General features: G+C 38.7%; 1 protein-coding gene across 3 annotated transcripts in view; it reads right to left on the bottom strand.

Moving 5' to 3' along the window:
• RPS6KB1 (ribosomal protein S6 kinase B1) overlaps positions 1-25,433 on the bottom strand; it is a 35,138-nt gene that overhangs the window by 9,262 nt on the left and 443 nt on the right. For all 3 annotated transcript variants that reach the window (XM_060080950.1, XM_060080949.1, XM_060080948.1), the window contains exons 2-12: positions 18,443-18,492; positions 17,106-17,226; positions 15,835-15,903; positions 7,821-7,968; positions 5,456-5,513; positions 3,906-4,006; positions 1,676-1,766; positions 1,402-1,492; positions 779-886; positions 415-477; positions 146-223 (exon numbers count right to left, since the gene is read on the bottom strand). In XM_060080950.1, coding sequence (XP_059936933.1) covers positions 146-223; positions 415-477; positions 779-886; positions 1,402-1,492; positions 1,676-1,766; positions 3,906-4,006; positions 5,456-5,513; positions 7,821-7,968; positions 15,835-15,903; positions 17,106-17,226; positions 18,443-18,492 — 978 coding nt within the window. The remainder of the gene's footprint in view (positions 1-145; positions 224-414; positions 478-778; positions 887-1,401; positions 1,493-1,675; positions 1,767-3,905; positions 4,007-5,455; positions 5,514-7,820; positions 7,969-15,834; positions 15,904-17,105; positions 17,227-18,442; positions 18,493-25,433) is intronic.

The raw sequence follows: 25,433 nt of genomic DNA on the forward strand, positions 1-25,433 counted from the left end.
ACTGCACAGAATAAAGATTCTGAAGAGAGGATCGACCAAAGTTTTTGAACTATTAATAAATATAAATGTTTCTGAATGGTCTGATGTTTTCTTATTGTAAAAAAGTGCCAGGTCCCTCAGATTGTATGCTTTCATGAATACATACCAACAGGGGTTTAAAGGGGGGCTCTACCTTCCGAGCCAGCAGTTCTTCCCAGTTAATATGCCTGAAGAATGGATGAGCCTGGGGAAGAACACAACAAAAGAGCAGGAAGAAAGGTTACGAGGAACAGACTTCACTGCACTGACTCATCAGCCTATTTGAAGTTACCAATCACAAAATAAACTATACTTATAAGCAACTACATATGACCTTCACAAACACATAAAATAGCATTATCTTCCCCACAAACTACCAGACATGCCAATCCCTACTTGAACTTCTCCAGCGTCCCCAGGACCAGCTCCAAGACGAGAAGCAGCATTTCTTTTCAGCAGCTTTAGGGAGGAAAAGAAACACACTGATGAACCTTACCTAGTCAAATTGATTATTTTTCTTTATAGAATTTGCACGTCTATTTTGCCTTGCAAATGTATGATTTATTAATTACTTCTAAATATTGTTTGGGAATAAAAAGAAAATCTTTAAACAAACAAATTTGTCCTTTGCCTGCAAAAACTGTAGGCTTTTTTGTCAACACCTGTGTATGATTCTGTAGTCAAAATGTATATTTAGTTCTATCTATTTAAATCCTAGTACTTGAAGCTTATGGTTTGAGTGCCTATTTTAGAACCCTACCTTTTTAAGCAGATCTCTGGCTTCTTGTGTGAGGTAGGGAGGCAAATTGAGTTTACATTTGAGGATTTTGTCAATTGTTTTCTTTCTATTCTCCCCAGTGAACGGGGGCTAAGAGTAGAAGAGAGTGAGAAAAATTAGCATAGAAAAAACCAAATTTTAAATAACAGAATTATCCATTTCCTGAATTAGTCAGTTACACATAGAGATCAGAAATGTATGTTGTGATATGGGATGACTGCTAAAGACCTGTAGTTTTTGAGCAACGGCATAGAGAAAATAGCAACGTCCTGGAAGGAACTGGGTTGCCACCATTAACCTGGTGTGATAATGGGTGAGCCATTTGATTTTATGCTTCACTTTCTCCATTTATAAAATAAGGGCAGTATCTGTTTTATCTCTGTTTCACAGGACCACAGGCCATGACATAGATCACCTAAGTGAAAATATTTATAAAAGTACAGAGGCCCATAATACTACTAATAAAGCATCAGTAGTGTTAGATTTTTAAAAAATAACTTCATTGGTAACATTTTCAAAAAGCACAGGAAAGATCTCTTGCTGTAATGACTTAATAACTACTCAGCACAGACCATAATACATGCAGCTTTTAACTGTGCACCTACTGCTCCAGTCAGCATGTCATACATTAATGCTCCCAGACTCCACCAATCCACAGCACGATTGTGGCCACTTCTCATCAAGATTTCAGGGGCCCTACAAGGAGGAAAATAATATGCCTAAAACATTCACTATTTGCCTATCATCTGAATTAAAATTTTTAAAACAATATACAGAACCAAGTGTTGCTACAGAAAATTTAGCACACTATTATTTAAACCAGGTAAAAGTTAGCTATCATCCCCAAACCAGTAATATTTCTTTGAACATGCAGCTCACATGTATTCTATTGTTCCACAAAATGTGTGTGTGACTGTTCCATCATGAATAGATTCTTTGCATAGTCCAAAATCTGTTAGTTTCACATGACCTACAATGAAAGATTATAGATGGTTATTCTGAGAATTCTATGTGCAATATTTGAATGTATCATACAAGACAATAACCTATCCTTCCATTTTACTTTTTCTGCCTTAAATTTATTTTTTGAGACATCAAGAACTAGCAAGGTTCCATCCATAAATGGGATGCTAAATAACCCTTTAAGGGTAGGGCAAAATTATCTTTGCCGGGACTTCCCTGGTGGCCAGTGGTTAAGAATCCGCCTGCCAATGCAGGAGACATGGGTTCAAGCCCTGGTCCGGGAAGATCCCACATGCTGCGGAGCAACTAAGCCCGTGCACAACTACTGAGCCTGTGCTCTAGAGCCCACGAGCCACAACTACTGAGCCCGCATGCCACAACTACTGAAGCCCATGAGCCTAGAGCCCATGCTCCACAACAACAGAAGCCACTGCAATGAGAAGCCCACGCACCGCAACGAAGAGTAGCCCCCGCTTGCCGCAACTAGAGAAAGCCCGTGCGTAGCAACGAACACCCAAAGCAGCCAAACTAAAAAAAATTATCTTTGCCAAAGATATAATCTATCTAGTAAAGGTAAAAGAAAGATGAGAAAAAGGTGAAAAACAGCTTGTCTAAGGCTCTAGCTTTACCTATACCAAGAATCCTTTACCATCCTGAGCAAGTAAGTCCTGGGAAAACTTGATGAAGTCTGGATTACGTACACAGACCATAAAAAAGATCTTCTGCATGTTAAACAAAGGTGTGACACTGTACTTCAAACATATAGCTTTTATCACCATGAACTGTGACCTGACAGTTCTTAAAACAGTCTTAGTCACTGTAACAAGTTAGCTTATTCTGCCAATGCAGTTTGGAAAAAAAAATGAAATTGCTGTATGGCATGGAACCATCACCTTTGATCCAGAAAGTGAAAAACTCACCACCTTACACAAAGAACATCTCAGTTCAAGTTTAGCTTTAATGAACTGTCATTAGCTATCCAGGGGTTTAGCAACCCCAGGGACCCTACTGTTCCAAGTTTATTTCGAGAAAAGAAAAGGCAATGGACTATTAACTCAAATGTAGGTGTGTATTTTACTCTGACGCAGAAGAAGAAATATGACCTTTATTTTCACAGAGCCGCCGGATACACTCAGGTTATGCATCAAAGAAATTAACTAGTCACTTCCCTATTCTATCCCTTGCCTTAGAATTCACAATCAGAATCTAAATCTGTGGCAGTGGGGGCAGAACTGGGAGAGAGAGAGATACACAGATACCCGTGATGTATGTGGTTAAGTACATTTCTCCAAAAAAAAAAAGGGGGGGAAAGAAAGGAAAGCAAGAAAACCCCCACTATCTGAAACATTTATTCTGGCATCAGTTGTCCATAAACCATTTTCTGTACAAGAATTTAAAACCATTAACTACCTCTTGCATCATTCAATAGACATCCAAGGATCAGCAGCTGCCACCAGCCCCCAGATACCCGAGTTGGTTGGTTGCTCCTTTGGGATGTGAGTGAACTGCCAAGTCTAGCCAGCCCAGATTACTCTCACCTAAGTTGAACTGTCTGTAGCAGCATGCAGCAATGATCAAGGCTCACTTTGCTGTAGCTATAGCTGCACAGAATATTAGTCTGTCTGATTTTTATGTCTGTTGTTGTTGCAGACAGCAAGAATAAACTGATGCCTACTAAACATTTTACCCCCAAAGTTATATCAAATATTTTGGTTCAATTCTAATCCTTTCCTTTTTTATCGCATTAATAAAATTTATCATAAAAAATATTGCTTCTAATACTTATGTATTTCATCAGTAAAGAAAACTCAATTTATAAAGTTAAAATTCACTTTCCAATTTAAGGAACCAACCAAAATTAGTATTTGGACTGGATTCTGGCTCACCACACTTTACGTAAGGATTACAAAAGAACGACAAGCTATAAAGAGTAAGGATTAAACTAGAAAAGGTAGTTGTGGCCAGTTATCCTCAATTCTCTTTAATCTCATCAACCGTAAGTACAAGTATTATGATGCTATAAGTTCTGAGGGAGGAATGTGTAATAACTGACGCATAAATATGGGGCTTTGAAAATGACCATGACCTGTATGGGAAGATTTTAAGATGATTATTTACTATAGAATTGTTTACAGTATATCTCCACCTTGGTGATTAAGCATGATATTCTCCGGCTTCAGGTCTCTGTAGATGATCCCCTTTTGATGTAAATGCCCCAAAGCCATGGAGATTTCTGCCAAGTAAAAGCTGGAAACAAAAGTGATTTAATAAAATTAAAAAGAGTAATCTACTCAAAGCAGTTTATGTATGGAGCAAAATTCCTTGAAAGAAATAGACATGCACCAAAGACCAAATTAGTGGGAGTGGGGGTGGGTATGGGGAAAAGAGATGGCATAGGATGCTGCCAAAAGGCATGGAGACATTTACGTTTCACTCATTTAGTGAAACTATAAAATGTTTTATTTCATCATTAAAACATATTGCTAAAATTGCAAAGAAGTCCAGAATATGCCAAACTCCCACTGGTCATGTTTTGTTCTATGTAGGAACTAGGCCAATAGTCATTCAGATCAAAGCAAATTTCTCCCACCCACCCCCAATTTTTAAATCCCATAGGAAATAGGAACTTTGTTATTCTCAGAGATCAAGTCTTAGTTTCAAAAATACCTTATAACCTGACCCTTAGAAGCCCACACATCCCTTACTTAATACAGCTGCATATTTATATACAGCTCATGCCCACAGTATCTGCCCTCCCTCTTGCCAGCCAGCCCACAACTATAAACTGTGTGACACTCAAATTTATCTACCTCAAAAGAATAAAGGGCTGAGTCAACCCTGTCTGGATTCGAAAAGCACAAGGCACTGCAATACTGGCTGCATAACAATGTTGCAATCCTGCAGATTACTCCAGGATGGAGAGGGTGTGTCCTAGAGGACTGAGGCAGTTTCACAGCCAGCAGGACCACAAACACAGCCTCCAACATGGCTCAGAGAGCCTCCTCCAAAAAGGGCACTTCATCCCTAAGGCTCTTAAATGCAGCTTCTGTGTTAGAAAAGGCCTGAAATTAAACAATGGAATGCAGTTTGGTAATTAAGGTAGAAAAAACATGTAAGTGTTTTCTATTCAATTAATGTGTAGGATACACTGATTTATTGTTACCCAATACTGTCATCTCACAAAAGGGTGTGTATATTTTTAATCTGAAGCAGATGCCATCTTAAGAAATATGAGGGTAGATCCCATCCTGGCCATTGAATCAATCCACAGATGATGTGTGCAGGCTTATCACCTCCCTAAGACTGCACCTTGGGAACTGGGAAGTCTACAAAAAAAGAGGAGATGATTTCTGATACTTCCCATTGCTCCACACATAAAGTTTCACTGGAAAACCACACTCACCCAGAGCCAAGGCAGGCAGCTCACCAATTCAAGGAAAGAAAGCCCCAGTGAGAAGGGTTCTGTTAGGAACTGGTGTGAAGAACGTTCCACCCAAAGCCTGGGGGCAAAGGAATGGTGTGACCTCCAATGGCGGCCAAGTCCCAAAGCTGCTTCTCCCTCTTAGAGTCCTGAGTGACCAACTGGCTCCAGAACAATTTATTGAATCATCTGGCTGCCCACAGTGGGAACAGGACTTTGCTTTTAATTATATGAATTATTACCTGAATCCATACAACCACAAAAATTTCACTTACCAGGCTGTGTCTTCCATAAATATTCCTTCTCTTTCTAACTGCATAAATAATTCTCCTCCTGTAAAGAAAAGAAAAAGACATTAGAAACAAAGCAATCTTTTTTTCCCCAACAATCCATTCTAATGAGAGGGTTTGTGCTTTCCTTTTAGCCATAATTAAAAGACATCAACCCTTTAAAAATAAAAAACAGATCCTAAAAATTACAGGTTTAAAACTAAGTCCTCAGGATTCCATTTTTAGCAGTGTTCTTATTCTTATGTGAAATATACAAGTTTTGGAAGTCTAGGTTTTACATCTATGAACTTCAAAATATTTAGATTCCAGACCTGCGGTTAAAAAAAAAAAATCTTGGGCCTCCCTGGTGGCGCAAGTGGTTGAGAGTCCGCCTGCCGATGCAGGGGATACGGGTTCGTGCCCCGGTCTGGGAGGATCCCATATGCCGCGGAGCGGCTGGGCCCGTGAGCCATGGCCGCTGAGCCTGCGCGTCCGGAGCCTGCGCGTCCGGAGCCTGTGCTCCGCAACGGGGGAGGCCACAACAGTGAGAGGCCCGCATACCGCAAAAAAAAAAAAAAAAAAAAAAAAAAAAAAAAAATCTTGATTAAAGCTTCTCTAACATTTTACCGGCATATAGAAAAATGTTAGTATGTAATTAAACCGTCCTTGCAAATTAGTGAATGCCCATGTTCCACATTTTTAGAACTCTTAAACTGCATGAATTTGGCAATGTCCTTGTAAATAGTATGGCACTATTTGAATACCAAAATAAACAATGATAATCCTACTGAAAAATCTTAGAATCCATGAGTCCACAATGCTGTAAATCAGTGAATAGATAAATGGAAAGCTCTTCGTTATAGCAGAATGCCAAATAATAAATGAAGAAGCCATGATGGAATAAGAAAAATCACTTGGCAATCATCATAGTTAATTGTTTCAGGCAAGAATCAATGGATGCTAAAACTGTATGTGAAAGCTTGATGAGAGATGAGATATTTAAATAATTTCAAAGTATCTCCTCAAGATACTTACTAATTACAAAAGGAAAATTTCACCAGAAAAAAAAAAAAACTGGCAGACATCACCTTATACATATGATCAAAGTTAACATCAACAGTAATGGAACAAAGATACAAATATCATGTACCTCTTGCTCTGATACACAGAGAAGGATACAATGTCACTTCGATGGTCCTCCCAAAAATGCATAACCTGAACCTAATCCTGAGGAAACACCATATAAGCCCAAATTGATGCATTCTACAAAGTAACTAAACTGTACTTTTCAAAAATGTCAAGGTCATGAAAGACAAAGAAAGACTGAGGAACTGTTCCAGATTAAAGGAAACTGAGAGAGATTATTGTACTACTGTTAATTTCCTATTTTGATAATTTTAGTACAGTTATGTAAGATACTGTCTTTAATTTCAGAAAAATATACATTGAAGTATTTAGGGGTAAAGGGAAATCATGTCTGTGACACTCTCTTAAAGAGTTCAGGAAAAAAATTATGAATATATATACACGTATGTGTGTGTATATATACATCTATATACACACGTACATATACAGAGAGGGAGAGAAAGAGAATGATGAAACAAAACAATGTGGTAAAATGATAACACTTGGGGAATCTAGGTGAAGAGTACTTGGGAATTCTTTGTCCTGTTCTTACAACTTTTTTGCGGAAATCTGAAACTATGTTAAAATAAAGGTACAAGAAAAATACAACAGTCACAAAAAAGTGACTAAATTCTGCAACTTTCTGTTCCATGTTACAGGCTCTTGTGAAATCTGTTTTTCAGAAAACTCAAGTGTGTTTGCTGGAAATAGATACCTGTGATCTTGAAATGCTATGTGGGGTACCACAAATTCCTAGGAGGGGGTAAGCCCTGGAAAAGGTGGGTGATTTCCAATGTAAACTGCAAAATCTGTCAATAAGACATTAAACAAAAAACTTTTCTGTTTAAAGATGCAATACCAAAAATACTCATTACCTTAAACAACACTCTAAGTTTTCCATGTCAGTTTAGAAAAAAATAAATCAGTGGTTTATTTGAATTATATTATCTTAGCCAAGTGTAGTCAATTTGATAGCTATCAATTAGCTGTTTGCTATTTTAATTGATTACAATGGGATTAAGATAAAATATTACAGATGGGGAAAAAGACTTAACCTTTAAAGTTTCCTTCACATTTGTCTGCAAAAAGAAACATTTCGTCACATCCGAATTCCTTATGTCAAGGTATTTGTCAATTTTAAGAACTATTTGGTCACACTGAGAAAAAGCATTTTTCTATTGGAAAATAATGTTTTGACCAAGTTTCTGGAGCTAATGCAAATAATTACACCAAGCTGTGTACTGACCGCTGAGATACTCAAGGATGAGGTAGAGTTTTCCACCAGTCTGAAAGGCATAAATTAAATCCACAATGAAGGGATGCTTTACTTCCTCCAGAATATTCCGTTCTGCTTTTGTATGAGCTGTATCTTTAGCATTTCTTACTATCATTGCCTAAAGGAAAAGAGATGATCTATAAGAACAAAGTAGTAGACATTTTTATCCTATAGTAACTGGAAATTCTATTTTGTGCTTTTCTTGCCAACATTAAACTATTAATCATAGTTCCCACTGGAGACTGAGATGGGGTAATGGAAGACATTCACTTCTTATATACATCTGCACTGTTTGGATTTTTTGTAGTAAACATGTAAATGAAAACCTAAATAATCTGTTTTAATGTAAACAGATCAAATTTATTCATATATTCACTAACTGTTGAATGTCTACTATTTTATAGGCTCTTAACAAGAAAGCAGAACCAACAGAAGGAGTCTCTAGCCCACAGGAGCCCAAAGTCCCAGGGAAGAGAGATGAGTCAATGGAGCTAAGCACAAGGTGCCATGGGAACTACATCTGACCTGGCAAGAAGTCTTCCTGGAGGTGGAGATACCTAAGCTGTATCATAAAAAGTTATTAAGATGAAATGTAGAGGGTAAAAAAAAAAGGCATTCCCAGTGCAAAAGAGGCTTGACAGGACGGGACATGTCTCGAGGATCTAAAAGTAGTTCAGTATGGTTAGAAGTGGTTAGGACATGTATTAGGCTGGACATATAGGAAATGGAAGGCCTGGGCATCTAGGCAAAGGCATTTGAATCTTATTTTAGAGGCAGAGGAGAAATGCTGAGGTAAGGTAAATGAATAACCTTTGGCTTTAAGAAAGACAATTCTAGTAGCAGTGTGAAGTTTTAGGGAAGAAATGACACCAGTTAGAAGGCTAGTAAACTAAGCCAGAAGTAAAACCTGTAACTAAGAAAATGAAGGTGGGGAAAAAAAGGGTAAAAGTGCATCATTAGCACTTGCTGACTAAAGAGATATGAGAAGAAAGGATGATACCATGGTTTCTGTGTAAGTAATGGTGTCACTCAATAATAGGAAATGGAAACAAAGAAAAAAGTTTTGGGAAAATGATATATTGCTTTGGACGTGCTAAGTCTTAAATTCTAAGTTCTTGTACATCTCTAGTAACATGAAAAAGCATATATACGTGGCCATTAGTTGCAATATTATTTGTAAAAGTGAAACATTAGAAACAACCTAAATGTCCATGCATAGGATACTGCATGAAAACCCTGTGTAAAAAAGCTGTAAAAAGAATGAGGAACATCTCTGAAAGCAAGGTGCAAAAGAGCATATATGGCACAGCAGTAACACAGTATGCTACCTTTTGTGTAACAGTGGAAATAAGAATATATATAATAGGCACATGCTTATATCTGCAATAATGAGCACACCTAAATTAAGCCAAAAGCTAATGATACAGGGAATTCCCTGGCAGTCCAGTGGTCAGGACTCGGCGCTCTCACTGCCAAGGGCCCAGGTCCGATCCCTGGTTGGGGAACTAAGATCCCACATGCCATGTGGCATGTCCAAAAAAATAACATAACGTAACATAAAACATCCCAACAAGAAACCTATTTTAAAAAAAGCTAATGACAGTGGAAAGGCAGGAAAGGGAATGGGACCTCTGAGTAAAACCTGAAGGGTTTTATCATTCATTTCTTTTCTTACCTAAATCAAATATCATTATTGTGATCATTAAATTCTGAACCATGTTAATGTTTTATACATTTCAAAAATAAAATTAAATCTGGATGGGGGAGGGAAATGAAATTGAATACAACAGAAATACATAAATTTAACTATTACTTTGATAATTTTACCACAAAAGGAAAAAAAAGATATTTAAATAACTTTACACTGAACATTCTTAGTGACATATATGTAAGCATAAAAAAAACTGCAAAAAAATCTTAAACCATACTTAGTAGGTTTGCAGCTACTCATAGTATTGGTATTATAATTCTCAAACTATTATGCATATATTGTACAACTAAGCAAATGAGTAAATGTACTGATGTTGTTACCAGGCTTTTCTCACTGTGGAAAACAGAGATGCAAATGTAGGCCAAGGAAAGAAGAACCCTACGGAATTGGACTGAAATTAGGAATATCAATAGGAAGCCATGATTTAAAACAAAAACAAAACTTCCTAGCTCTGTGTACTGAAAGAGCCAGAAACAATGAGACTTCAGTAGCAAAAAGTATAGCTTGACACCCAGGATCTTGGTTTCTCTACCAAAAAAAACAGGGTTCCATGGAGAATCAGATGGTTCTAGGCCAGGGTCAGGGAAAGTGCAAGGTAAACCTGGAGCAGGCTATTATACACAAAGTAAGGAACTACTCAAAAACTAACAGGGATATGTTAAAAGGACACAGAAGCCATCTTAATAGAGCTCTCTCTAGCAAAACCTGGGAAAATTTGCGGACCAAAATTTGAATAATGAGAGAAATGGATAACACACTGAAAAAATGTCCATACTATTTTAAAACGTTAAATTTAAAAAAGCAAGTATGAAAAGCTCTTCTTTACAGAAGAATAACAATATAGAAAAAAAATGATAAAAATAGAAAAGTCTCCATTTTATCATCACCAGAGTATGATTTGATTTGGCTAAGAGACAATGGATAATAAAACCATTGGGTGTAGAAGATTATTAGGACAGAATATTCACACAATCTCCAACTTTCACTCCATAGATACTTTTTAATTACAGAGGGAAAAAGGTATCAGTAGAATGGGAAGTTTGGTGGACGCCACCTTAACAAAGTGATCAAACCCAGTCTCACCAAATAATGAGACAGACCAACATTATGTGCTTCCTGAGCCCATGCACCGAGGACACAATGTACCTGTAAAATATTCCTGCAGAAAAAATCATTTAACCTCAATGTAACATTTAAGTGTTTTCATGAGGAAACAATGAACCATATCCAAATTAGGGATACTCTGCAAAACTGGCCCAGAGTCTTCAAAAAATGTCAAGGTCACGAATGACAATAAAGTAAAGGAAACTAAAGTGAAAGAAACTAAAGACACAGTACTCTACAGTAAAGGAAACTAAAGACAGGACTACTCAATGCAATGTGTAATCGTTGATTAAATCCTGGATGTTAAAAACAAACCAAAATAGCTATAAAGGAGATTACTGACACAACTGGGGAAGTCTGAGCATGGACGATGTATTAGAAAACAGTATAGTATATCAATGTTAAATTTCCCAAACGTGACAATTACATTGTAGTTGTGTATGTAATGCCCTTATTCTTAAGAGATACAGACTAAAGAATTTAAGGGCGAAGTGCCATGTCTACAAATAACTTTCAAATTGTATACCAAAAAAATTAAAACTTTGAATATACACACACGTACATACTGAGAGAGGAGAAACTGAGGGAGGGGCAGACAAAGAATATATGGCAACTTAACAACTGGTTCTCATTGTACTATTCTTGTAACTCTTTGGAAAGTTCGAAAAATTCCAAAGATGCATTAGTTTTTAACTGTTCAGGAGGTTTACAATTTTCAAATAAATAATTTTGAGAAAGTCTGAGAAGAGGCCAAGAAGAGAAGATGAAGAAATAGTAAAGAAGAATCATAGAAGTCAAGGGAGCGGAATTTCAACATGCTGTGGTCAATAGCTTCAATATAACAGGGAGGTAAATGAAGGATGAGCTAAGTAAAGACCACGGGATCCAGCAATTAGGAGATCACTGGAGATGCAGGGGACAAGCATTTCATCAAAATAGGAGAGTTGTGAGGTCAAAATATAGCGAGTGAAAAAAATAATAAAACATGACTTCTCAAGAAATTCAGCTATGAAAGGCAGAGACTGGAAGCTACAATAGACCTCGAGTGAAGAAAGGATTTGTTTTCTAAATATGGCAAAGACATGAATATATTTATATAAAGAAAGAAGTTAGGATAGAGGATGGAAGAAAGAGGCAGAAGTGACAGAGACCCTGAACAGGCAGAAAGTGATGGGATCCAAACATAAAGAGAGTGTTTAGGGCTTCCCTGGTGGCGCAGTGGTTGAGAGTCCGCCTGCCGATGCAGGGGACACGGGTTCGTGCCCCAGTCCGGGGAGATCCCACATGCTGCGGAGCGGCTGGGCCCGTGAGCCATGGCCGCTGAGCCTGCACGTCCGGAGCCTGTGCTCCACAACGGGAGAGGCCACAACAGTGAGAGGCCCGCATACCGCAAAAAAAAAAAAAAAAAAAGAGAGTGTTTAGCCTTGGAAAGAAGGAGGAACACATCTCCCACTAAGCCTGGAGAGAGGGAAGTAAAGACAGGTGAAAATGTAGACAATATGGTACTGGGGACAAGGATTAGAACAGGAAGTTGAAGGGAATCATATGTGACAGCCTCAAATAGAAAGAGAGGCAGTCTGCTAAAGAAGAATAGTGGGACTGATAGTAAAGGCTCTAATAGTTGTACAGAATGGAAGGAGCTGTCTAGGGACATTTGGTGAGTTCTAAGCGTCCACATGAGTTCGGGACTATGAATTTGTCCCAGTAGCCATTTAAAAGTTTGTGTGATTTCTGCCAGTGATGTTCAGTAACTGAGATACAGGAGTAAAGGAGCATCAACAAATAAACTGATTAGATTAGAACTTTCCTGAACATAACGTCAATGGGATAGCAGGTGACTGAAGTGGCAGATCATGTTGATTAGGCTAGATTAGGAATAAACCGAAATTAGAACGGGGCTAAGAACTTGAAGAAAAAACAGAAAGATCAAAGCACTAAAAGGGCTTAGGGCCAAAGACCAGGCATTGTGGGAATAAATAAGTGAGAATGTTACTGCTCTTTAGAGTCCAATGTTTCAGGGGTGGAGGATACAGCTATGGGGGCTGGTGAAGTGGAATGGAGGTGAATGCTGACAGAGTTGGGATCAACAAGGAATTAGAAAGCTAGGCAATTGATTACTTATTTAGTACAAGGACACGGAAGACACCAGGGCAGTAAGACTTGGGAGTGGGGGAAAAAAGACTGGTAAAAGATAAGAAAGCAGTATAGGCTTAAACCTCAAAGTAGAAAAGGTTTTGACCAGAGTAGACGAGAAACTGCCAGGATACGCTTATCAGTTCTTCCCTTGAATGACACAGTGAGCAGAGCGAGAGGCAGAGATTATGTTTGTCTCCAGTGATAAATCCTAATGTCTAGCAAAATGCCTGGCACACTGGAGAGTCTCAGTTGGTTCAATAAAAGAAGGAATGAAAACGTATGACCAATCTGTGAGTTACAAGCCTGTGGCCAAAGGTTCTAAAATTTACAGTGTGGGGCCTCCCTGGTGGCGCAAGTGGTTGAGAGTCCGCCTGCCGATGCAGGGGATACGGGTTCGTGCCCCGGTCTGGGAGGATCCCATATGCCGCGGAGCGGCTGGGCCCGTGAGCCATGGCCGCTGAGCCTGCGCGTCCGGAGCCTGCGCGTCCAGAGCCTGTGCTCCGCAACGGGGGAGGCCACAACAGTGAGAGGCCCGCATACCGCAAAAAAAAAAAATTTACAGTGTGAGCTGAACTAATGCCATGGGCAGTAGTATTTTGCTTCCAGAGTACATTTTTGTTGCAGCTGGTAGGGTAGAGAGATAGTGATTGGAAATAGTCTTTTCCTCAACTTTCCACCATGAACAAGTACCCAAATGGGGCCATTCTCATAGTGAGTAAACAATCCCAGAAGTGCTAAATCCAGACAGATTGTCCAGATGTAAGCAACTCATTTAAGACAAGGGGACATCTGGTTTATTCTGATTTCATCTTTAAGGCTAGAAAGAGGTATATTCTTACCCATACTCAGGTCAAGAGGGTTAGTACTCTGCTTTAAGGATAACAAAATCAAAAGAAGAAACTCAACAGGAGTACACAGTCATCTTACCTAGCGATTTGGAAATTAAATCCTTGGACCTAACCCTAGCAACCTTTTCACTTTCATTATCTTCTGCTGTAAGCTTGTTTTCAGGAACAGCAAGGAAAGAATGAGACAGTGCTCTTTGCTCAAGGAAAGAATCCAGGCAGGCTTGGGGAAAGCAAAAACCAACAGTGGGAAGGGATGGTAACTAAGCAAAAGGAGAGGCAAGCAAGTTAGGTTTTAGATGCCTGGGCACAAAAAGGAAGCCTGACAATTACAAGTAATTCGGTCTATGGATTTCCCAATATACCACACCCGCTCACCATCAGTATAAAAAAAAAATCCAACACCCTCTTCTTTCCATTAAAGATACCAGTGCCAGAAACATACTTCACTTAAGATATAATTATGGGGACTTCCCTGGTGGCGCAGTGGTTAAGAATCCACATGCCAATGCAGGGAACACGGGCTCGAGCCCCGGTCCGGGAAGATCCCACATGCGGTGGAGCAACTAAGTCCGTGCGTCACAATGACTGAGACTGCGCTCTAGAGTCCGAGAGCCACAACTACTGAGCTCTTGAGCCACAACTACTGAAGCCCATGCACCTAGAGCCCGTGCTCCCCAGCAAGAGAAGCCACGGCAATGAGAAGCCCACGCACTGCAATGAAGAGCAGCTCCCGCTTGCCACAACTAGAGAAACCCACATGCAGCAACGAAGACCCAACACAGCCAAAAATTAATTAACTAATTAATTTTTTAAAAAGATATTATAACTAATTTTGCTCAGTCCTGATTATCAGGCATGTATAAGCAACATATCAAAAGGAATGGATTATTCTAAGAACCTTGACCAGTACTTCTGTCAACATTTCTAGAACAAGCATTATTATACTGTCTTTAATTTTATTATTATTATTATTATTTTTTAATTTATTTTACTTTTTTTGCGGTACGCGGGCCTCTCTCACTGTTGTGGCCTCTCCCGTTGCGGAGCACAGGCTCCGGACGCGCAGGCTCAGCAGCCATGGCTCACGGGCCTAGCCGCTCCGCGGCATGTGGGATCTTCCCGGACCGGGGCACGAATCCGTGTCCCCTGCATCGGCAGGTGGACTGTCAACCACTGCACTACCAGGGAAGCCCTAATTTTAGACTTAACATATTTTACAGATAAAACATCATTAATCTCAAATTATTCCAAATGGAAAAGCCATATAGAAACTGAAGTTGAGAATACCTAAATTGCTTCTTTAAGACAATCACCAATAAAGTTGTGGTCACAGTATTTGTTCCTCAGCTTTTAAATTAGGAAGTCGGGACTTCCCTGGTGGCGCAGTGGTTAAGAATCTGCCTGCCAATGCAGGGGACACGGGTTCGATCCCTGGGCCGGGAAGATCCCACATGCCGCAGAGCATCTAAGCCTGTGCACCACAACTACTGAGCCTGTGCTCTAGAGCCCACGAGCCACAACTACTGAGCCTGTGTGCCACAACTACTGACCCTGCATGCCACAACTACTGAAGCCCACACACCCTAGAGCCCGTGCTCCACAACAACAGAAGCCACCATAACAAGAAGCCCGTGGACCGTAGCGAAGAATAGCCCTCGCTCGTCACAAGTAGAGAAAGCCTGCATGCAGCGACGAAGACCCAACACAGCCAAAAAAAAAAAATTTAAATTAAATTAGGAAATCATTTGTACCGCTTAAGTAAAAATCAGGAAGAAGATAGGACCAAAATATTACAAACGCTATAATTTTTTTAAAAAGTCATTTTGATTGTCTTTTAATACAGTTTTCTACTAAGATTTGTTTTAAGACAGTGAGCTCTTTTCAGAAATCAATCCCAAACAAAAAGAACAAGAAACCAAACACACATAATCCATCTTCAATAAAACTAAGAGGGGCTTCCCTGGTGGCGCAGTGGTTGAGAGTCCGCCTGCCGATGCAGGGGACACGGGTTCGTGCCCCGGTCCGGGAAGATCCCACATGCCACGGAGCGGCTGGGCCCGTGAGCCATGGCCGCTGAGCCTGCGCGTCCGGAGCCTACGCTCCGCAACGGGAGAGGCCACGACGGTGAGAGGCCCGCATACAGCAAAAAAAAAAGAATATAGTTGGGGAGGAGGGGAGAAATCACCTTTTTAAGCACCTTCATGGCAAATATTTTCCCAGTATTTGCTCCTGTTACTTTTCGTACTTGAAAAACCTAGATGAAAAATAAAAGTGTGTGTTATTAAAAGCTAAACTATGCTAGTCACAATCCCTTAATTCCTATTTATAAAAACAAATGATATAGCAGTCTGTATTCTTACAAAAACTAGTACCATGAAGGACTGTGTACAAAAATGATGAGCTAAGAGATTATATTAAAGATTTAGTAGTGAAAAGCGTTACACAACATGGGACTTTCCTGTCTGGTCTGCTGACATCTGGTGGCAAAACTGGGCAATGACCATCCTATAACAAGCACTCGGTGTTACTTAAAAAATCCAAGTTTTCATAGAAAAAGCTATAATCAGGTTTCCCAGACACACAGAAATTATAAAATATTTCATAAATTCTCAGGGATGCTTCACATGTAACTATTTAATAATAGCTGACAGCAATTACCTATTCCTTAAAACGACTAGCTATAATACATTTTCATGCAACAGCTAAAATGTCTGATTCACAGTGCATGTGTTACACATTCAAGATGATTAGAACATATTAGAATATGTCCTTAAGCCTAAGAATAAACTACAAATGTCATGTTTTGCAAAAATGAACATTACACGATAGCATAAATAGTTCTCAAGCTTAATCCTAACTCTAAAATGTTATCCAAATTCTGTCTTTTGATAGAGAATGGCAAGGTATAAATTTTCTTGGGCAGAACACACAGAGGTGAGGTCTTAAATTAGAAAGCCTCTGGCAAAACTATGAAACTAAGAGGTTCTCTTCATTTTTCTTCTCCCCTCTTATATTCTTCAGCTTCCCTAACTCTATTGCTCCAAATACTGCAAGTCAAAGAAAACTAATTTAGATTAAGGTCTCAGTAACAGATACCAAGTTAATGTGCCATGCCTCTTGAAAGTAAGCAGTAGTTTGTTTGTTTTTTAAAGGATACCAATAGATGGTACCATTTAACCAAAGGAAGGAATGAATCCTCTAATAGCAGACTTTGCCTGGCACAGCTGCCTATTTATTTATTCCACAAATATTGACTGAGTGCCTACAATGTGCCAGGCTTTTATGTGAATGGTGGTAGGAAAAGGAGAACTTCTGTATAGCCCTCAAATAATACCAAGTAAGTGATCATATCCTTTGCTGATAGCTAACAAATATTGAAGAGTACTGCTGGAATCAGGGTATAAAAATTAATCCACACAAGACAGACAACAGCTCTCATTTCAAAATACTTCCTACCTTTCCATAGCCCCCTTTACCAAGTACTCGAAGTAGCTCAAAACATTCTGGTCTGATTTTTTCTGGCCCTCTGTTCACACTAGTTTCTGAGATTTCAAATTTCTCACAATGCTCCATGCCACTGGGAAGAAAAGCAAAACCAAAAGTAAATTTGCAAAAAGTTAAATTACCTTTAGCATACTGTTAGAAGGAGAATTATAATCCAATTAAGTAAAAGGAAAAAGGTGCATGATAACAAATATAGTATCTGTGCTCTAAGTAAACTAATGATTCAATGACACGGTAGGTCAAGATTAGGGTGGCTTGATAACTGTTTGCTTATCTGCTTATTTACAGAACATGCTATTGATTATTTATTTTCATAAGCATCAAGCATCCCCAAACTAAGATAAATTAGAACACGTTTATTAAGCTGACAAAGGGAAAAAAGTCTTCTAGTTATTCAAATTTGGTTCATTCAAAATGTCTATGAGATCAGCTGTTATCCAACTTCATTTGGCAAATTCAGCAGAAAATGAGAGCTTTCTAAAGGTACCCAATTAGTTCAAGTCTTTAGCTAAAAATTCTTGCTAATAAATTATATCCATGCATCTTTCCACATCTGCTTAATTTAAAGACTCCAAAAAGGGAGGCAGTTTATCTGTCACTTAAATGCTTTCTATATGAGTGATCTTCTCAGTCTGCCCACAGTCCAAGGCTTTCTACTTGAAGATGAGGTACAAAGCGGACTAAACACCATACTCACCTAATGAAGCTTGCCTAAAATGACGTAAGATTGAACAGATCTCTGTTTGGATGATGTATTACAAGCAAAATAAGAAGCATTTGAGGGAATTCCCTGGTGGTCCAGTGACTAAGACTCCGCGCTCCCACTGCAGGGGGCCCGGGTTTGATCCCTGGTCAGGGAACATGCCGCAACTAAGAGTTCGCATGCCGCAACTAAAGATCCCACATGCCGAAATGAAGATCCTGTGTGCCTCAACTAAGACCCGACGCAGCCAAGTAAATAAATATTTTTGTAAAAAAGCATTTGATTTGGGGAGAATTTCTAAAATTTTTATTTTTTCAGTAGGAAAAGGTGGTTCTCTATATTAAACTAATAAAAGTTCCTAACACACGCAGACTCATATTCAGTATACTCTAAATTTAAATAATCTTTTTCTCAAAATGCATGCATGATCTCAAAACCCCAGATATGTTATTATATTGGTGCCAAACTCAGTAAATCAAGTCTGTATATATGACTAATATTTAAAAACAGGTTATTGAAATCACATGATGGCTATAAACTACATAAAAGAAAGACAGCACAGTGAAACCTTTTCATATAAACTTACAGTTCATATGGTCCGACTCCCCCATGGTCCATGCTTTCATTTAACTGACCCTGAAAAATATGTTAAAGTTTTAAAAATAAATAACCTCATAAACAAGAAATTAAAGAACTTACTGCTTCACCCCATTACTGAAGGAAAATGAACGAAATAAACCAGCTTACAAATTCTCTATACTTTAATAACAGGTAAATGTGGTGATGAACAAAATAAGGTGCACAAACAATACTATGGGATTTCACTTTTATGTGATAACTAAGCTACAGATGCTACTCATCAAAGATCTACAAACAAAACCAGGAGATTGGGCTTCCCTGCTGGCACAGTGGTTAAGAATTTGCCTGCCAATGCAGGGGACACGGGTTTGATCCCTGGTCCGGGAAGATCCCACATGCCACGGAGCAACTAAGTCCGTGCGCCACAATAACTGAGCCTGCACTCTAGAACCCTGGAGCCACAACTACTGAGCCCGTGTGCCACAACTACTGAAGCCTATGCACCTAGAGCCTGTGCTCCGCAACAAGAGAAGCCACCACAATGAGAAGCCCGTGCATCGAAACGAAGAGTAGCCCCTGCTCGCCACAACTAGAGACAGCCCGCACAGCAGCAACGAAGACCCAACACAGCCAAAGATAAAATAAATAAATTTATTAAAAATAAAAAAGGTGATTTTTTTCCCTTCAATAATTACATTTATTCAAAATATGTATTTTGTATGTTATGAAACTAAAGGTACTACATTCTAAGTATGAGTTAATCAAATGATTTACAAAAAGTGCTATTCTGATATGCTTTTGATAATAAGACTAACATAATGCTATAAACCTTATGTAACTACAGCCTAACTAAGCCTAAAGTAACCACAACCAGTCCAAGATATTGTAGTGTATGATATGGCTGATCAAAGCAAAACAATTAAGCAACACTCTCAAATTGTGAGGAGTCATGCTGGCCAAACATTTATTCTGACCATAGTATAAATGAGTGCAAAACTTAATTAACCTTCTGTACACTAGCAATGAACAATTCAAAAATGAAATTAAGATAACTCCATTCCCAGTTGCATCAATAAGAATAAAATACTTAGAAAAAATTTAACAAAAGAAGTGCAAGCCTTGTATATTTGATAACTCCAAACATTGCTGAAAGAAATTTTAAAAGACCTACATAAGTCAAAAGACATTCCATGTTCATGGATCAGACGACTTAACATTGTTAAGATGGCAATACTAAATAAATTGGTCTACTGATTCAACTCAATCCTATAAAAATCCCAGGTTCCTTTCTTGCAGAAACTGACAAGCTAATCCTAAGATTCACTCAGAAACACAAGGGGCCCAAAATAGTCTTGAAAAAGGAAAACAAAGTTGGGGGACTGACACATCCTGATTTCTAAATGTACTACAAAGCAACAGCAATTAACACAGTGTGGTACCGGCATAAGGACAGAAATATAGATCAATGAAATAGAATTGAGAGCCCAGAAATAAACCCTTCCATTTACGGTCAACTGATGTTTTTTTTTTTTTTTCAACTGATTTTTTTACAAAGATGCCAAGAAAATTCAATGGGAGACAGTCTTTCAGTAAATGGTGTTGGCACAATCAGATATCCACATGCAAAGATTTACTTTGGACCCCTATCTTCACACCATACATCAAAATGGACCACAGACCTAAATGTAAGAACTAAAACTGTAAAATTCTTAGAAGAGGGTTTCCCTGGTGGCACAGTGGTTGAGAGTCTGCCTGCCTATGCAGGGGACATGGGTTCGTGCCCCGGTCCGGGAAGATCCCACATGCCGCGGAGCAGCTGGGCCCATGAGCCATGGCAGCTGAGCCTGCGCGTCCGGAGCCTGTGCTCCGCAACAGTGAGAGGCCCGCATACCGCAAAAACAAACAAACAAACAAACAAAAAAAAAAAACTTCTGCACTTCAAAAGATATTATGAAGTGAAAAGAAAATCCACATAATAAGAACATATAAAGAACTTCTACAACTCAATAATAAAAAAATAAATAACCAAAATTTTAAAAAATGGCTTAGGATCTGAATAGGCATTTCTGCAAAGACAACATATAAATGGCCAATAGTCACATGAAAGTACGCTCAACATCATTAGCCATTAGGGAAGGGCAAGCCAAAACTATACTGAGATACCACTTCATATCAGCTAGGATAGTTATAATTAAAAAGACAAAAAGTAACAAGTTTGGCAAGGATGTAGAGAAGCTGGAACCCTCATACACTGCTGGCAGCAATGTAAAATGGTATAACCACTTTGGAAAACAGTTTGGCAGTTTCTTCAAAAATTAAACATGGACTTACCACATGATCCAGCAAATCCACTCCTCGGTATCTACCCAAGAGAAATGAAAATACACGTTCCACAAAGACTTAGGCACAAATGTTCATAGAAGCGTTATTCACAATAGCCAAAAAATGGAAACAACTCAAATGAACATCAACTGGTGAAATGATAAATGTGGTTAATCCTAACAAAGTAGGCTCTAAAAAACTAGAAGTTTAAAGTTTTTATTAAAAATTTTAGAATAATTCAAAAAATATTTAAGTGAACTCATCTTTCTTCAAAGATACCAGCACACAGTCAAGACACACAAAGAAAACTGACAGTATTCTTACACAATGGATGTTCAAATGACCCCTCAAAACACAAGTTTTTTAGTCAGAACTTGCTCACAGTGTAAACAAGTCACGATGAAGTCTAACACCAAGGATGTATGTTTTATGATTAGACCTAGGCAAATGGAAAGGGCAGTATCAAGGGGAAAAAATTCTTGCAGTTTCAACTTGATACAGTTTCTTCTGTGTGGGGGGAGGGGCAGATAGGGGTGGTTATGGTTAAAGGGGTTTTTTTTTGGTTTCTGGTGCTTCATACAATCACCTATGATGGCTTCACTTTAAAGACAAAAGGCTAACTTCTATAAAACTGATATTATGTAATTGTTTTTTTTTTAATATTCGCTTTACTTAATTCTAAATTAAAGCCCACAGAGTAGTTAACACTGAACTGTAACTTTGAAGCCACCTAGAAAGATATGCCCTGTGGCTATGTTTCATTTCCGGAGGCAGCCAGGCCTGTCTTACCACCTGCATCTGGTCTTGTAACTACCTACCGTTACCTTCTGGAGCAGAAGCATTTTGAGGCACAATTCTTTCCTACTACTCAATGTTATCTTTAGAAGTCTTACAGCAAACATCAAGCTACCACATAGGACATAATGACAATTCTCCTTCGCAGGAAACTTTATTCAGATTTTTTTTTCCTGCCTTAAGCTTTATGGCCCATCCAATGTTTTTGGTGTGTGCCACTATGATTGACAAAGTAGAATCCTCCTCATCTAAGGTACTATACAAGATACACTGTTTCAAACTAGCACATCAGAATGACTATTCACAAAGTTTTAAATTAAAATTGTATATAAATTCAAGTTAATATGCCTTAAGTCCCAATGAAATAGAGTACATTTAATAAAAACTTAAACAAATTGTTACAGAATGGGTGAAAAATATCCTTAATCCAAACATTCGTTAAATCACTTATCTACTTTCCTGGCTGTTCACAGATATTTCCTTATAAAAAAAGATTCAGTAATTCAGATACATTGGGAAAAAGGAGTAAAGCTGGCCCCAAATCTTGGGCTACTTAAATATACTTAAAGGTAAGTACCTATTAAAATGCAAGATAAGCATTGATAATGAGATATGCACAATCGTGAATATCTGAATACATATTATCTATTGAATATATAGCACTGTTTTTCAAAACACTAAAAATTTTTAAACTTTTTCCTCTATAAAACTTTAAAATCCCAATCTGAAATTCATGCTACTAGTAAGCCGCTGTGACTATTTCGAATTTTGAATTAGCAGAGCAAAAATTAAGGACTTTTTGGGCTTCCTTCGTGGCGCAGTGGTTAAGAATCCGCCTGCCAATGCAGGGGACACGGGTTCGATCCCTGGTCCGGGAAGATCTTCCACATGCCGCAGAGCAACTAAGCCCGTGAGCCACAACTACTGAGCCTGTGCTCTAGAGCCCGCGTGCCACAACTACTGAAGCCCGCGTGCCTAGAGCCTGTGCTCCGCAACAAGAGAAGCCACCGCAATGAGAAGCCCCTGCACCGCAACGGAGAATAGCCCCCGCTCACCGCAATTAGAGAGAGCCCGCGCCCACCAACGAAGACCTAACACAGCCAAAAATGGATAAACAAAATAAATAAATTTATTTTTTTTAAAAAGGATTTTTTAAAGTTGCATTCACAATTATCTATTACTCTTTTAACCTGTGTCTCCACAGAAAGCAGACGTTTCCAACATTTTCATAATCTAATGAAAATCTCTAGAGGAAAACTTTCCCTTAGTTTCAACTCTGTTCCCAAATTATATTATCACCAATGAAACAGAAAAACAAACAAAAAAACCCTTTCACCCATTGGTTTTAATACAGTGTTTAAAATGTATTAAATCTCCTCATCTTTTACTCACTGAAGAATTAACTATGCTACGTAAACACATATATTTACTAATACAGAGTCACTCAGTGTCACATACCTAAAAAGGTATATCTCTCTAAATGGGACCAATGACAAAAAGGAAACAAACAAACAAACAAACAAACTACAGTTCTAAAAATGCAGCCCCTCTAGTATAACTGTATTTATTAAGTCTCTAGGCAAAGATGAGGGTAAATTTGAATGATTGGTTCCTTGGCAATGAGTTAACACTGACAAGCTATATTTCCATAAACTAGCTAACTACATAATGTGCCAGGATATTTTGAGAGTACTTTATATACTTTATCGCGTGCAAGCTTCATTTTATGGAGAAGAAAAAAGTGTCAGGGAGATTAAGCAATTTATTCTAGATCACACAGTCAGTGAGCATGGCTGGAGGGATCAGAATTCACTTTGACAAACCACAAACAGGTACATTACAAACAAAACTAGTAAATGCAATGAACAAGCTATGCAATGAAGCTTGCTGAATTGAGTCAAGAAAATACTACCACTAGTCATCTCTGTGGTCTTGGGCAATCATCTCTCTGGCCAATGCCTCAGTTTCCTTACTATAAAATGAAGGAGTGAGGCTACTCCGATATGCACCAATGTTTAAAAAGCTTGGATATAAATTCACAAATAGCCAGAATATTAATTATATTATTATAAATTCACAGTGGTCAGATTTTCCAAGAATCTAAATTTCTCTCATTTTTCAGAATTTTAAATCTTACTTTAGAGAAACCTGGATGTCACTGAATCTCCTTGGGTGGCCAACCCAATTCCACCCCAATTCTTTTTGCTTGTCCAGCTTGCACCTCTTAGAATAACACACTCAAAAGAAACATTTTCAACTCCAAAAGCATTGCTAAGTAAGATATATTTTGCTGAAGGCTCTTCCTCAAAATCCTCTTTAATTACCTTTGCTCTTTCCCCAAAGCTCCTCTCCCCAGGGTGGTGGCCACGTTTCTTGCTCTTTCTTATTCCCAACAATTTCTCTGGCCTCTTCCACACCCGTTCAAAATTCTCAAAATCCTATTTGCTTGTACCCAGCAAAACAAATGTCCAGGAGAGGTCCCAGTTCATCACAGGAATCTTAATATAGTATTTTACTTCCAACTCCTAATAAAACCATGGTCTGGAAATTCTGTAGTTCAACTGAGGAAGATTTTATAAAATACCCTTCCTATCATTGTCTCCCCTACTCTGCTTCAAAGCCACTGCTATATGGGGCCAATATAATCGATGAGTATGTTATTTGTAATGAAAGTAATCCTACGTTTGTTTCAAATTGTATTCAGTGTTATCACATGTTCCATTAAGAGGCTAACTGGAAAAAAAAAAAAGAGGCTAACTGGAATTCCATATGCAAACATATTAAAAAGTACACCTCTCAACACCCACCTTCCAAACTGTCTGATTTTGATTTAGACTCCTTTGATTAGGAAAAGGGCAGTATTACTTTAGCCCACTTAGTTTCTTAAAGTGTTCAAAATTTTTTATATATAGCATCTCAATCTTTGGTCAACAAGCAGGCAACAACTTACTTGCCAGAGGAGGAAAACAGGGTGAGGAAAAGAAAGGGAAGCCCCTTCTGTAGTTAGAACAAACATCTGACATCAGTCATTAACCCACGTATTCATCTAGGCAATGGAATTTAGAATCTAAATTACCGTGAGGTTATCACTGATGGTCATTTACCCAGAATCAGTGATTTAGCATGACAACACCATTTCTGAACGTCAGGTACAATCTGTGATTTTTCAATAAATTTATCTTGAGAAAATAATCTTGAATAAAGAATAACAAACTACTAAGGCAGCAAAGGTAAAACCAAGCTATGCATTAGGAAAAACAATTCTAAATTTAACACCCTAAATTACAGCAAGAAAAGCCCTCACACCACCATTCACAAGTCTCAGTGCAACCAATTTATTTTTGGCAAGCCAAATCACAGCTGTCAACGCTGGTTTTTTTCCACCCCAAAATTACATCAAGTATTTTGAAAAAATGTAGACATCGTCAACTGGGGTAAAAGTAAGTTACAAATGCCGTGTGCCGTTATAAATGCTTTTTTAAAAAAAAGTCACACGGAAGGGGTTTAAAAAAAAAAAAAAGCAAACAAACAAACCCTGGAAGATGCAGCAGAGCCCCCTTGCTCCCGAAATAAAACTCCTGGTGGCTGTAACAGCAGCGGCAGCGCTACTCCCGACAGAAGTTTTCAGCTGTCACTTCTAACAGCTGAGCGCTTCCTAGGAGAGAAGCGACAGGCCGAGAGAAGTGGCTGTGGGAGGTCTGAAGATGGAATACTTAGGGGAACCCTGCCACACTTCACCTGCACTTACGGGCCACCCAGCAAGCGCAGTCCCCTCCCCCCAACACTCGCACCCCGCACACTCAAGTCCAGTAGCTCCAGGAATCGACCACGCGCCCTTACTCGTTCCCTCCACAAACAGACTGCTCCCGGCTGCACCGGTC

The sequence above is a fragment of the Mesoplodon densirostris genome, chromosome 18 (genome assembly GCF_025265405.1).
Source record: "Mesoplodon densirostris isolate mMesDen1 chromosome 18, mMesDen1 primary haplotype, whole genome shotgun sequence".
Lineage (NCBI taxonomy): Eukaryota > Metazoa > Chordata > Mammalia > Artiodactyla > Ziphiidae > Mesoplodon > Mesoplodon densirostris.